Below are 13,036 nucleotides of genomic sequence, written 5' to 3'. Positions count from 1 at the left end.
TTTCTTCCTACTGGCCAGTACCATTGGCTAGCTGTGTAAGCAAAATGATGGTGCGTGTGGCCCTCGCTCGTCGGAATGGTTTCTGGGAAAGCATGGCTTGTACCCAGACGCCATGTCAGGCTTTTGCAAAGGAGGTTCATCTATAGACAGCGTTATTGTCACTACCGTCGAGAATGAAAAACAATGACGCCGTATGACAGCTGTCGTGTTTCTAGCATTTTATAAAGTATCCCATGATGCCATTCTGAATGCCCTTGAGACCATTGGTATTGGAGGAGGGTTGCATCTGTGGATAGCAAGCTATATCCGCGGACGGATGGTTTCATGTTCACACTTCTGGAGAGACATCCGATCACTCGCGGCGTGCCACAAGGACGAGTCCTCAGCCCTCCGCTATTTACCCCGGCTCTCATAGGTGCTTCCCAAGTGCTTCCCAAAACTGTCAATATCTGCCTATGCAGATACTATTTTCATTTGGGCATCATGTGTAACACGACTTGCAAGCACGACTTCAGAAAGCAGTATCTGCCACTTTGACGGTCCTACGCCGCCAGGGACTTGACATTTCAACGTCATATAGTGCAACATTGGCGTGTACCCGAAAATCCATGATATGCTACCCGGTAAAGATGGAAGGGGCGGTTATTCCATGTGTAACGCATCAGAAATCTCTCGGCGTGACAATTGATCGAGATCTGTCATGGTCAAAACATGTCTCTGCACTAAAAAAGGGAATTACAAAGTTTCACCCACGTCCTAAAACATATGGCAGGGAAATCATGGGGCCTATCGGTTTCATCGCTGTAGCGCCTTTGGGAGGCCTCTTTATTGGCTAATTATAATGCAATGCCCTCATACTTTGTAACCTTCGGCGTTCGTCACGACGTGTGCTTCAAAGCGCACAGGCACAAGCCCTACGAATCTGTTTGTGGTCGCCTCTATGCGCATCAACTTGTGGAACCATTGCAGAAGCGTGAGCCTTCCAAGTCCACCTCGCGCAAGGTCTTCGTGTGCACCTCCGACATGTGACAAGACATGAGTGTCATCCACTGTCGAGTGTTTTCAGGGAAGTATTTGGGCTCACTTTTTTCACATTTCATACAAAAACAGCGCTCAAGAAGGGACACAAAAAAAGAGTTACACGCATAGCGCTGTGACACACAATGGCATTGACCATAGCGCAACAGACGCAGCGCTATGTGTGTGACTCTTTCTATGTGTCCAGTCTTGAGCGCTGTTTTTATATGAAAATGTACAGCACCACGTGTTTAGGCAGCGCCATGGAGCAATGCCAATCCCTCAACTCAGGGGGATTGGCCTAGAAGAGGAACTTCAACAAAACACAGTATATGTACGCTGGTGACGGCGTTGGCGCTCAGAGTCAGCCGCAATTTCCATTTCTGGCACCTTTGCATGGCGAGCGATCCTATTGGCTACGTCAACTAACTAGCACTTCGCATGGCGAGCGATCCTATTGGCTACGTCAACTAACTAGAACCTTTGCCCAACAGGCGGAATCGGGCCCCGGAAAAGAACCTGTCACGACAACCGTGACCTGCGACTATAAAGATATCGTCCTCTGTCTCTAAAAATTGCTAGCCGAGAAGGAAAAAACAAAACCGAATACTACAAAATATTAGCAGATGGCACGCGTCATTCATACACCAGTATTCGTTCAGGAATTAGTGCACGTTATAGGCTGCACTAAGAATGCTTTTTTTTTTTTTCAGTTCCTGCGCCCACCAAAATCTGACAATGAAATGCCCTCAATGTATTCTTAGACGTTGAACTCGGTTCTCTCACGCTTACTAAAGCAGGCGAAGGAAACAGATAAGTTCCAAAAAGCGACCGCAGAGGAAAATAGAACTCGAACCTGCGTACAGGAAAATTCGTTGTTTTAAACTTTATGATAACATATAAGGAAAATAAAAACCAGCGGCAAAATGTCGCCGCCATTCCGCTGCCTATGGCAGAGCCGCTGGTTTGTCGGCCGCTGGCGAAGGCACTTCGTTCGGGCCTTGTGCTGGCTTGGGGGCGGCGTCCAGCGGTGGGGACGCAACTGCAGGCGGCGACTCGGCCATCGAAGAGTGCTCTCTCGAGAAAATGTCGAGAGGTGGCGGAACCTGCAAGGACAATCCCTGTCTTAGTTAAAGCCTAGCAAATTTCTGTCGCAATCACGCCGCGGGTAATCGGCCTTCCACTGTTAGGCCTGTTTGGGCCCGTTGAGAGCGTAGCGTGGGAGCGTGGGCAAATAAAAGTATCGAATTTTGTGGTTCCCACTGTACTATATGTACCCGCACCACGTTTCCTAAAGTCATTCACGGGCCAAAAAATAACAATTATACTTTTTGAGGCGTAACGTTCCCGCGCACGTTTACACATTGTTTCACACGCTTCTCCGGAAGCTGTGGGGCTAAAGAGACTGTAGAAGATACCCAAGGCGCGTCGTCTGCTTTCTCGTGGGGCGGAATACGGGTTGCCGTCTTTTAAAGAATGCGTGCTTCGGGAACCCCCTGACTGGCTGAAGGCTGACCACATGGATTGTATGCGAAACACGTAACGTGGAGCTATTGTGTCACAAAAAAACTGATTTGGATAAAGATTAAGGATGCATATGCCCTCTTGGGAACTTTTGTGTTGAGGCTAAAAGGGACCCTGAAACACTGCCGCTAAAGCCTCCGCGCATGGAGGCACTGCGAGAGCTATAGTTATCGCCAGCCATTACAGGTGAAGGGCAAAGGGCGATGTCTTATCGCCAGTAGGCGCGCACCTTGGGTTTGTCGCCGACGTAGCGCGTCGAACGGGTCGATCGCTGCGAGCTCTTGGAGTCGGTGGACGGCCGGCGGATGAGCAGAGCCGGGACGGCCGGTCGCTCCGACGCGGAGCTCTTGCCGGCTTTGTCCAGCGACGAAGCCTGCGAGCGCGGCACGGAAGCCCCCCTCGAGGACGACCTCGAGCCGCTGACGACGCTGGTTCGGCTACCACCATCTTTGCGCCTTTTGGACTTCGATGGAAGCGCCCCGGTTGCGCCACCTTTTACGCGCTCGTCCGCGGAGCTGCAACGGCAATCGTCCTGGTGAGTTATTGGTGGGAGCTTGATGTGGGATAATGTTGCCACAAACGATGTTTGGGGTTTGTTGATGTTTTGCTTTTGCCGACCGGCTGCGCCGGGGTATGTTATCTGTGTTGGCAGTCGGTCAAGTGAAGCACATGTTCTATTCTTTATGCCGCACGTGTTATCTCCTTCGATAGAGAGAGTATCGCGAACTAACGCCACGAGCGTAAAACAATCCTCTATTATCTACAGTGTTCTGAATGCAAATCGACTGTTCGAGAAGCCCTCGCGCCGAGAGATAAATGACGGCAGAGCAGACGAATCGCCGACGCTCGCATGTGCACGTCACTTTATTTACTGCCGCTTCGCCGCCTGTGTATTATTTGAGTTGTTAGGGGAGCACAAGTTCGCTCCAATAAACTTGTTTGCCTTGAAGACAACTGCGTCGTCTTTGGATTCATGACAATATTTTTGCGAGTGGGGTGAATAAACGAAAAACTTGTATTTCGCATCTAAAACCGTTCTACTGGTATGATTTTCCCGACGAATTCACTTCTGATGCTGCTGCGCTCGTGCGGAAAAACAGATATATTTGCTTGGCTGTTTAAAATTTACAAATGTCTGTGACGGTCCGACTTCCCCTGTGAACGCCGCTTGGCATTTGGGTATTTGCTGAGCAAAGAGAATGCAGTAGCCGGACATATTCCGGACATTCCTGCGGAACCGCCAGTTGTCCGATTGCAGTAACGTATATCAACAACGGTTTTTGGACAAACTGAAGCCAGAAGTTCGATTTCCCTGGACAGAGCCGTGGTGCGACTAAAGGACGACGCCATTTTGAATCCTAAGCCATCTGGCCAGCTTTGGATGGGATGGGGATTGGCTTGACTCCCGCCCACGTTACAAACTTCGACCTTGGATGCCATGATTTTGCCCGTAGTCTGCGGCGGAAGCAATCTCGAAAGTCGGAAAGGAGTCATACGGAGCCAGTTTTTTTAGACACCACTTCTTTTAGGCACAAGGTGACCCTGACTTTAAGCAACACCATCATCAGCTTTGTCCTGAACCATTCACGATTTTTGCAGTCACATTTTAATGAAATAAAGTTCGTTTTTGCAACTCGCAGGTTTATCGGACTGTTGTTTCATTCAGTCTGTTTTTTGTTCACGCCCTGGTCCGGAAAAAATTGGGCCCATCTCCCCGCGAGGGGGACTCGAGTAAATGCGTCGCATAGGGGATGGGTGTATTGCGTTAACGTTTAGTGTTTGGGGAGTTGGTGGTAGTGAATGCGTTGTATCAGCAGCTTCTTGACGTAGTTTGAATGAGTCAAGGATATAAGGCGCGTTCGTAGCCTCCCATTTTGTGTCTCAGGCCTGGCTGGACCGGTTTTATGTCTCAGGAGACTTACTTTCACGAATGCAAGACTACGCCGTGACACCCGTCCCACTGTCTGACCACGGCTTAGTGACAGGTGAAGTTAGGTACGATGTAAACCAAAAGCATGGCAAACTAAATCCCCGTTGGATAATGAACGCATAGATCATGCAAAACCCAGAATTCGTAGAACGCGTGCGGGAAGAAATAAAATGCTTGGGATCCCGCACGATAGGGGCTAGCGAGTGGGAATCTTTCAAAACTAAAATCAAAGAAGTTGCAACCACCATAGGCAGGCGAGAGGCCGCGCGTGGTAGAGCTATTTAAAACCGCCTCATGTCAACGCTCCGAGACCTCATCGAGGCGGATGAAGAGAGGCCTGGGGAATTTCGCGAGGGCATCCGCGTAACTAAAAAAGAGCTTTTCAGTGAACTGGAACATCGCTACTGGGGTGCCTTGGTCCACAGCAGGGAGCAGAGAGTTGAGCAGGAGGCACAGCCCTCGAAAATCTTCCGCACGCTCGAGAGAGAGAACGCTACCGGGAAAACATCACCAAGGTCCAACACCAAGGGCAGCTCGCGCGGGGACCGCGTGAAGTGGCAAGCGCCTTTGAGGACTTTTACTCCAGCCGGTTTAATTTGCAGACCGGATTGGACCCCGTCCCCGAGGAAGTCCTTAGCGAGCTCCCGAAGCTATCGGAGGATTTGAGAGAATTAATTAACTCTCCAATAACTGCAGCGGAGGTAGAATCCGTAATTAAACGGATTCCCAGAAACACAGCTACCCAGAAACAAGTCCCTAGGTCCAGACGGGATTGTCTCAGAATTTTACATGACTTTTCAAAAAGTATTAAGTCCGGTACTCGCCTCAGTTTTCGAGGACACAATGCACAAAAAGCTACTTCCTCCTTCCATGCGAAATAGCCACCTGGTCCTCCTGCCGAAAACACCACAATCCGGTCCAATTCCAAGCACATCCGATTTCCGCCCGATTTCCCTTTTGTCGTCAGACTACAAAATCCTGGCTCGGATACTGGCTCATCGACTCGAAACGGCCCTTAGTACGGTGGTGGGCCCACACCAGACTTGCGGCTTCAAAGGGCGAACAATAAATTCCAACCTTCACTGGATGAGGACCGCTTGTGAGGCGGGAGAGCTAGGGTTAGCTCCACTGGCTGTGCTACAGCTCGACCTTAGGAAGGCATTCGACAGGGTACAACGGCCTTTCCTGTTCACACTCCTCAGGCACTGCGGAGTAGGAGACACCATGATGGAGTGGATCCAGATATGCTACACTCAAATCACGACGAGCATAATCGTTAATGGGCAAGTAGGAACCCCCATCACGGTACAAAACTCTGTCCGCCAAGGCTGTCCAATGTCTCCACTACTTTTTGCTCTTTACCTGGAGCCGCTGTGTCGCATGGTTGCTGCGGCCACCAAAATCGAAGGACTCGTTATGGGCGGACGGGAACTCCGAGTGTTGGCATATGCCGACGACGTTGCCCTTATCTGCACAACAGCTGCCCAAGCCGGAGAAGTACTCCGACTGGCACATCAGTTCTGCGGTTTCTCCGGTGCAGAGCTCAACCTTGAAAAATCCGAGGGAGCCTGGTTGGGGTGCTGGGAAAGAAAACCGCGCAAGTGCTTCAACATGCGTTGGTCGGACCGCGTTGAGACATATCTAGGGGTAAAGATCGGAGTGGGCCAGGCGGTGGCGCCTCGATGGAAATCAAAAGTTGACGCGGCCGAATGGAAGCTTCACCCCTGGATGAACCGTAACATATCCATTTACGCAAGGTCCCTCTTGTGCAACATGGTAGCCTACCCCGCAATTCTGTACGCAGCGCGCATTACCACCATCGATGCCAGCTCGATACAGAGGCTACACCGGTCGTGGGCAGTGTTCGTTTGGCGGTCGCAATACGAGCCCATGCGCCGCACCAATCTCTTCTGGAGCGTGGAGGGGGGTGGAATTGGACTGATAAACGCAGAACTCAAGCTCGTAGTCCAGCGCTTCCTTTTCTTCCGCGACCAGGTCGACCCGTTTCTTCAGGCAGCCATCCAATGCCTAGGCTCCTTTCACTTGCGGCCGTGGCTTGCCACATCAGCGCCTGTAGATCATGGCTCTCGCATCACCGGGTTCTACAGGGAGATAGCCAGCGCGGTGGCTTCACTTCAGACGTGTTTTTCTTGGGAATACCTGCTCGCTGTGAAGCCGCGAAAGTTATACTGGGACCTAGTTGCTCAGACACTGCCACCACCCCTGTCACATATATCACTCGACATATCTAAAGGAGTAGGGGAAACGCTATTTCCAGGAGACTTTGCGCTTTACAAACAAAAGTACTGCTATAAGCGATGCCGCTAAGTTTTGTTTTCAAGTCCTACCTGAAAGCACTGGTCGCACGATCCGGCGACCGTTCCTTCGAAGCGAAGCCGGTCGGTGTATCGAAGGGTTCCGGAGCGCCCTTGGACGTGGCCTCACCACTGGGGGTCCAGAAAGCACCGGCCTATAGAGAAAGGGTTTTTAGAAGTACTGCTGTTACGCTTTTGCCGAACCATTAAGCATACAGATATAACCCTGCACATGGGAGTCCCGGGACCAGCCCTGGAAGCCTTAAGAACACGTTTTGTAGCTGTTGGCACAAATAAGTGCGGGCTTGAGGACGTTACAAGCAGCATAGGAAAAAATGTTCCCGTATGAGAGGAGGCAAATAAAAGTATCACAGCTCGCATAGGCGTTCCCAGTATACGCACTGCTTCACATCTACAAAATGCTTTATAAAGCGAATATTTATTTTGTACTTCTAATTTTCCAAGAGGCTGGTGTTACTGAATTCCTGCCGGGTGCACTGCTGGGTTTTATGTCACTGGTCCTGCGCCTTACTTTCTGTCCCCGCTGTATTTACAGGGTCGTATCTTTCTTGACCCCAAATGGTGTTCTTGACCATCGCGTAATATTATCGCCTTAAATTCGACTATCCTGAGCGAGTAAATTGCTTAAGCATCCAAATGAGACATTTAACACGCTAATTATTCCTACAGCTCATATCACATGGTGCATGCAACAGCGTGTATGGTTACATATTAAAGAGTTGTAGCATAGCGCCTAGCGCACGCTACACTACGGTCGGTGAGTACCGCGACCCGACTGCGTATTCGTTCCGCGGGACGAGCGGACAGCGTCGCCGAGCCCGAGCATTCGTTCTGGTAAGGAGTGGTCGTCCTCGCCGTGATCGCGTGCGCATTGGCAGTCGGGTCGCGCTACCGTGGAACCCTGGCATAGCCGACGCTAGCCACTAAGAGCATGCTCTGTATTGTTGTCAACAATACTCCAACTAAGTACGTCTAACTCGCCATTAAGAAAGAAGACAGTATGCGTTGGAGCTGTGCGGTTACAGCTGCTTAGCAGGGGGGGGGGGGGGGGGTGTGCTTACAAAGACCCAGCACCCACTGCTGCTTTTCTCACGGTGAGTTAGGCATGCTCAGTGGGGGCACCGGATTTTAGATGCCGAGTACCTTAGGACCGTACAATGACCGTCCGCGTACGTGCGCATAGCATTTACGACCCCCCCCCCCCCCCCCCCCCCAAAAAAAAAAAAAAAACACAGGCCCCGGCAAGATTGGAACCTGTGTCCGGTAGACAAGACATCGTTAGTGTCAGTCATCTTACCCATTGGGCTACGATCGTGAGTTAGTAACCGAGAGTCAAACGTCTTACTCCCTCGCCTGTAACGGTGTGGAGTACTTTAGGACCTCCCAATGTCCGGCCGCGTCCATCCGTGAGCACACCATCGTCAAGCGAAATTCAAGCGAAATTCGATTTGAACCGTGAGTTGCGGTTTCATTTAGGGAATAATCAAGGTGCAACTCAGGCTCACTTCGCATGACGGTCGGAGCGCAAATCGCATGTCACTCGGGCCGCAACTTCGATGTCATTTCGAGTCCCCGTACTCCGCACCCTCGCCATCATCCACGGAGTGGACACGCTGCCATTTTTTTGACAACAATGTGACATCCATGGTACTCCATGCAGCTTGTGACATGGACATCCAGCATGGACATCCATGGACATTCATGGACATCCACATGGACATCCATGTCCACATGGACATGGGCGCGCAGCTTCAATGTAACATCCAGGGTACTCCATGTAGCTCGTGTGTGATACGGACTATAGGATTCAGTGTCGAAGCCGGAAATATTCTTTTGAGGGGGGAGGGGGTATACGCGACGAAACTAAAGAATAAACAGAGCCTAACCCAAACAATGGTGTAGTTAAATTTAGTCTTTAATTAAATTTCGTGAGGTGTTCCGAGTTCTGAGACCGAAACCCCGTGACCCTGGCTACGCCCTTGTAAAGGTTGTACTCACTCCTGCGGCTCGTTCCGAGTCCAACCCACTGACGAGTCTCGGGCCCTGGCCTGTACCGGCAGGGCCGTTCGCATCCGGAGTGATCCGCGCTCCGCTCGGCATACCGACGCCACCGGCCGGCACGTCGATGCTGGGGCGTTTCGCCAGGCTCTGCTCGCCCGTCGTCGTGCCCTCGGCATCCCGCTGAGCTCGGTAGGCGTGCTGGCGGCGCCGCAGCAGCACCCACACCAGCAGGGCCACCAGCAGGGCGCAGAGCACAAAGAGCAGCAGGGACACGAAGTCCTCCATGGATTCGGCATCGAGGAATGCCATGGCGGCACCTCGAACAACCCGCAGGTTCCAAACCGTCCCCTCTGTTCTTCCTTCTCAGTCTGGCGACGTGTTCGTCACTGCTCTTGACGATGACGATGGTTAGGCCCAGAAAATGGCGCGTAAACATTTGCGTATGGTCTTAAGGGCAAGTAAGGTCGGTGCAGGAGCGAAAGCGTGACTCCCTCTTTCCAAGGAGAGAGAGAGAGAAAGGATAAGAGTACCACTTTGTTTCTCGCAACTGGGATTCACGGGCACGTGGTACGCCTAATTTAACCCGGTGGTTTACTAAGCTGTCCACCGAGACCAAAAATATGTGTGCGAAAGAACCCCGAAATCCAAATGTAAGGCGCGAAAGCTGTATTCATGATGCAAATTCCTGATTAAGAATTGACAGGTGGTATGGCTGCGCCAATTTAGCGGAATATCGGACGAAAACAGCCCACATCCCTCCTGATGAAGCGTGTGGTTCAATACTCCACAGTGGGTATGTGCCACTCTGTCGGTGATGATGTTGATGACACTGACTTTATTTTACCGAAAACTGGGTGAAAGGAGGAAGGAGAAGTGGGAGTCTTCCTGAATTCCTCCCCACCAGATGGCGGGCAGCCCTTGGGCGCGAGCAGCATCTTCGGCCAGTTGGACGACCTTGATCTGCATTTCGGGGTCGGAGGTGAAACTATTTTATCGGCTTCAAACTACACAAACAGGATTCAGAGTATGCGCCCCGATTTCTGACTAAGCGTTGGCCAACCCCAGTTAATGACATGAGTTACTCAATTAGTGCGTATTGCGACCTTACGTATGCAAGAATGTGCTAGCCGAGTGCTTCGTAGTGAGCGCATCCAAGCGACGCCTGGTGCCTTCTAGGGTCATGTTCGAAGCTATATCGGCGTGCTTGTGGCGCTCCATTTAATCGCTCAGGATTTTTTGCTAAAGCAAAAAAGGTCTGGTAGTGTCGTGGTTCCGCTCTTGCGTAGCAAACATCCAAATCCCATTACCGCTATTTTCTTTTTCGTTTTTCAATGGTTTGCCATACTTGAAGATTAATATTTATTTTTTTATAACACATATAATCTATTTATGACATCTTAGTGCACTACAAATGGCATTTTACTACTTTTGTTACCTTTAGGTCAGCCTCAGCCAGTTCTTTGTACATTTTTGTGGCTTGGCCTAAAGTCGGTTTCGGCTATTTATGCTACACGATGCGTGGTTTTTGTCCATTCTAGGTCCGTCTTGGCTGTTATTTGAAGTCTCTAGGTACGTTTCGGCTGTAATTTAACCCCCATAGCAAGTGGAGATGACGGCCAGCTGTGGCGACCAAGCATTGCAAATCCGTCAACGGGCACTCCGTGTTACACCTATCGGAGTGTAGTGGTTAGATTTATAAACTGCCGCAATCTTCTCAATTACGTGCTATATTGCGGTGGGTCCTCGTTCGCCTGTTTTTCGTTATTGCATAGAAGAACATGCACTGTTGAATTGCGGGTACCGTCGCGGCTTCTTGCGGTCACATCCTGGGTGCGATCCTAAGGAAGTCTGCCTGTAATATTGTTATTGGTGGGATTTTTTTCATTAAAATAATGCGCCCTTAGATCAGTTCTACGCACTTTTTTTCGTAAATAAGGGGTAAATAAGTGTGATTTAGTACTTCTAGGTCAGTATAGGTGCGGAGTGCAGCCTACCCCCACGTTAACTGAAGCTCCACATCGCAACGAAGTGCAGGGCCTACACTGGCTTGGAAGCGGAACCTCGCAATGACGACGGCTCGCAGCTGGCACGACTGATTACATTTGAGTTGCATTCACACTTAGGCGATTGACCCCGCAGTGAATATTAAGTGCCTTAAGTGCCTCGGGACACTTAAGTCAACTTACATGCTTTGAAGCTGAAAGTATTACGGGTTCCCCTGTCAACAGGTATCAAGCACTTCTGTACTGCAAAACCATGTTCGCGTGTCGTTCTTCGTCTTTTGGCTGGCGACACGGCCCGCTAAAGTTTCTCCAGAATCGTAGTCCTCCGTAGGTGTAACTGTTCTGCTCACGCGCCGTCGCGTTCAACTGTCATGCGATATGGCTTCAACGAGCCACACATTACGCTAACTCTTGTGCTGCCGGTGTCAAATGGCTGCGGTAGGTGACGCTAACGCACTACGCTTTTACTCAGTCAACCCGGGTTCAATTCCCATATGGATTAAAACGTGTTTTATTTCTCTTAGCAGCGGCCGTTCTGGCGTGCCGGACAAGAACGCTTGTACTGCTCTCTTATGTTGCTGTTACGCCAAACATACAATTTTTATTTTATTGCAAAAATGAAAAAAAAAATATGATCCACGACCGCTGACTAGGAAACAGTCAAAACTATTGTTTCTATTTCGCGCGCCATGCGAAACTGCGCCTGCTGCAAATTCACGAGGCTTCACGGTGGCGAAGGTTGGTGAAATATTTTGCCTTATTTCATGGCAACATGAACTGTAATTTTCAAGCTGTTACCTAAAATAATCTCACTTATACGACGACTGAAGTTGCCAATGTGTGACGTAAGCATTCCCGCCAACTATTTAAATTACGTTACGTCTTATCAGCCAATCACATAAAAGGCGTGCCATACAAGCCGCATTGTTATTTAATAGCAAAGACAGGCCTACGTTGTCCTGTCCTCTGAATTTTGTCTAGTTTTTCATTGCCCGCAAAAAACTATGTACTTTCTGTAGAAACAAATAAGGCAAACTTTATAATTGGGGCTAGTAAACGTCACGAAACGTAAAAATGACGAAACCACATACAACCGATTTGTCAACCGGAAGCACGTGAACAAAATGGAAAGCCAATCAGAAAACACTTCCGCAGAATTCAAACTTCAGGGTGAATTTGTTGCATCGACAAATCGGTCGTCCGGTCATCAGTTGGATTCGCGGACCAGGGAACCGCTGCTACTTGATGGTTCATGAAGGTTTCGTACTGCTACTAAGCAGGCTGTTGTTGATGGCGATAATTGTTGCCTCTTAGAGCGAAAAAAGGCTACAATAGTATATTCTTCTTTTCCCCTAATTGGTAGTTTTTAGTCCGTCTGAATGACTTCATCTCTATATTTACAGCGGAGCTATTTAACCCAGAAATTTTCAACGTGAAAAGAAAACCTTCGATTGGAAAAGAAAAACTGCTTCGAACGGTGAGAACCGAACTTGGGTTCCTCGCGTTATGAAGACCGCGTCTATCCTCTTGAGCTGATCGCATTACGGCGCCCAGCACAGTTTCCGTTACGTCATTCGTAAGGTTCGCTTTGAAAAGACGGGTCGGCCTACTTTCCACCTCTGTTTTTCCAGCCTTGCACTGGTAGTGCAAGCGGCGCCAATTTGTTTCCATGCTGAATTCTATGCAATCGTATTGGCTCCCCGTAAATTGTATCTATGTAGTCATGTTTCTCATGTGCCGCGATGCAGAGTCACGTCTGATGCTAATGGGATGAACTGACGGAATTCAGGATATTTTCAGCGAGTGAGCCATATGAGATACCCACCATGAATAGAAAAAGGCAAAGGCGCGAAATACCACCGGTGATAACGTTGGAAACAGCACTGTGGGGTTGGTTAGACGTCATAATGAAGTGTTTACCGAAAACAGAAGAGGCTGCCCAGGAAAATCTTCACCCCCATGAGTAGGATTTAACGCATTGCTCGCTCTGAGATTCAAGTAAAACAACATAAAGTAAACAGTCAATTCAAAGAAAACCACAGAATCAATTGTGCTAAATCGTTGTTAAAAGTTTTCTTCACGTCATCGCTATAAAGTATGATTTCACCAGCGATAAACATATCTTTCGAAAAAAGGGTGGTAAAAATTCACAGAATATTTTTCACAAATGTATTTTCGGAATGAAAACAGGCATTGTCATAAAGCACCGAGACACTAAAATTAAA

General features: G+C 49.4%; 1 protein-coding gene across 1 annotated transcript; it reads right to left on the bottom strand.

Annotated features, from left to right (window-relative positions):
* Positions 1-1,927: 1,927 nt before the first annotated feature.
* LOC144139004 (uncharacterized) lies at positions 1,928-9,117 on the bottom strand. Its single transcript, XM_077671506.1, has 3 exons — positions 8,806-9,117; positions 2,771-3,094; positions 1,928-2,123 (listed from the first exon to the last, which is right to left on the bottom strand). Exons 1-3 carry the CDS (start codon positions 9,115-9,117, stop codon positions 1,965-1,967), a joined length of 795 nt encoding a protein of 264 aa, XP_077527632.1. The 3' UTR covers positions 1,928-1,964.
* Between the last annotated feature and the right edge of the window lie 3,919 nt (positions 9,118-13,036).

Source organism: Haemaphysalis longicornis, unplaced genomic scaffold (assembly GCF_048455015.1).
Source record: "Haemaphysalis longicornis isolate Haplotype H1 unplaced genomic scaffold, Haemaphysalis longicornis Haplotype H1 scaffold_5, whole genome shotgun sequence".
Taxonomy (NCBI): domain Eukaryota; kingdom Metazoa; phylum Arthropoda; class Arachnida; order Ixodida; family Ixodidae; genus Haemaphysalis; species Haemaphysalis longicornis.
This window is presented reverse-complemented; position numbering and strand designations above follow the sequence as displayed.

What these genes read in the sequence shown, in the direction of transcription:
- LOC144139004 (XM_077671506.1), bottom strand. Translation starts at nt 9,117, where the DNA reads ATGGCATTCCTCGATGCCGAATCCATGGAGGACTTCGTGTCCCTGCTG. An exon ending in ACTCGGAACGAGCCGCAGGA is followed by an intron (nt 3,095 to 8,805) that starts GTGAGTACAACC and finishes TCCCACATCAAG; the next exon opens with CTCCCACCAATAACTCACCA. An exon ending in ACGTCGGCGACAAACCCAAG is followed by an intron (nt 2,124 to 2,770) that starts GTGCGCGCCTAC and finishes TTGTCCTTGCAG; the next exon opens with GTTCCGCCACCTCTCGACAT.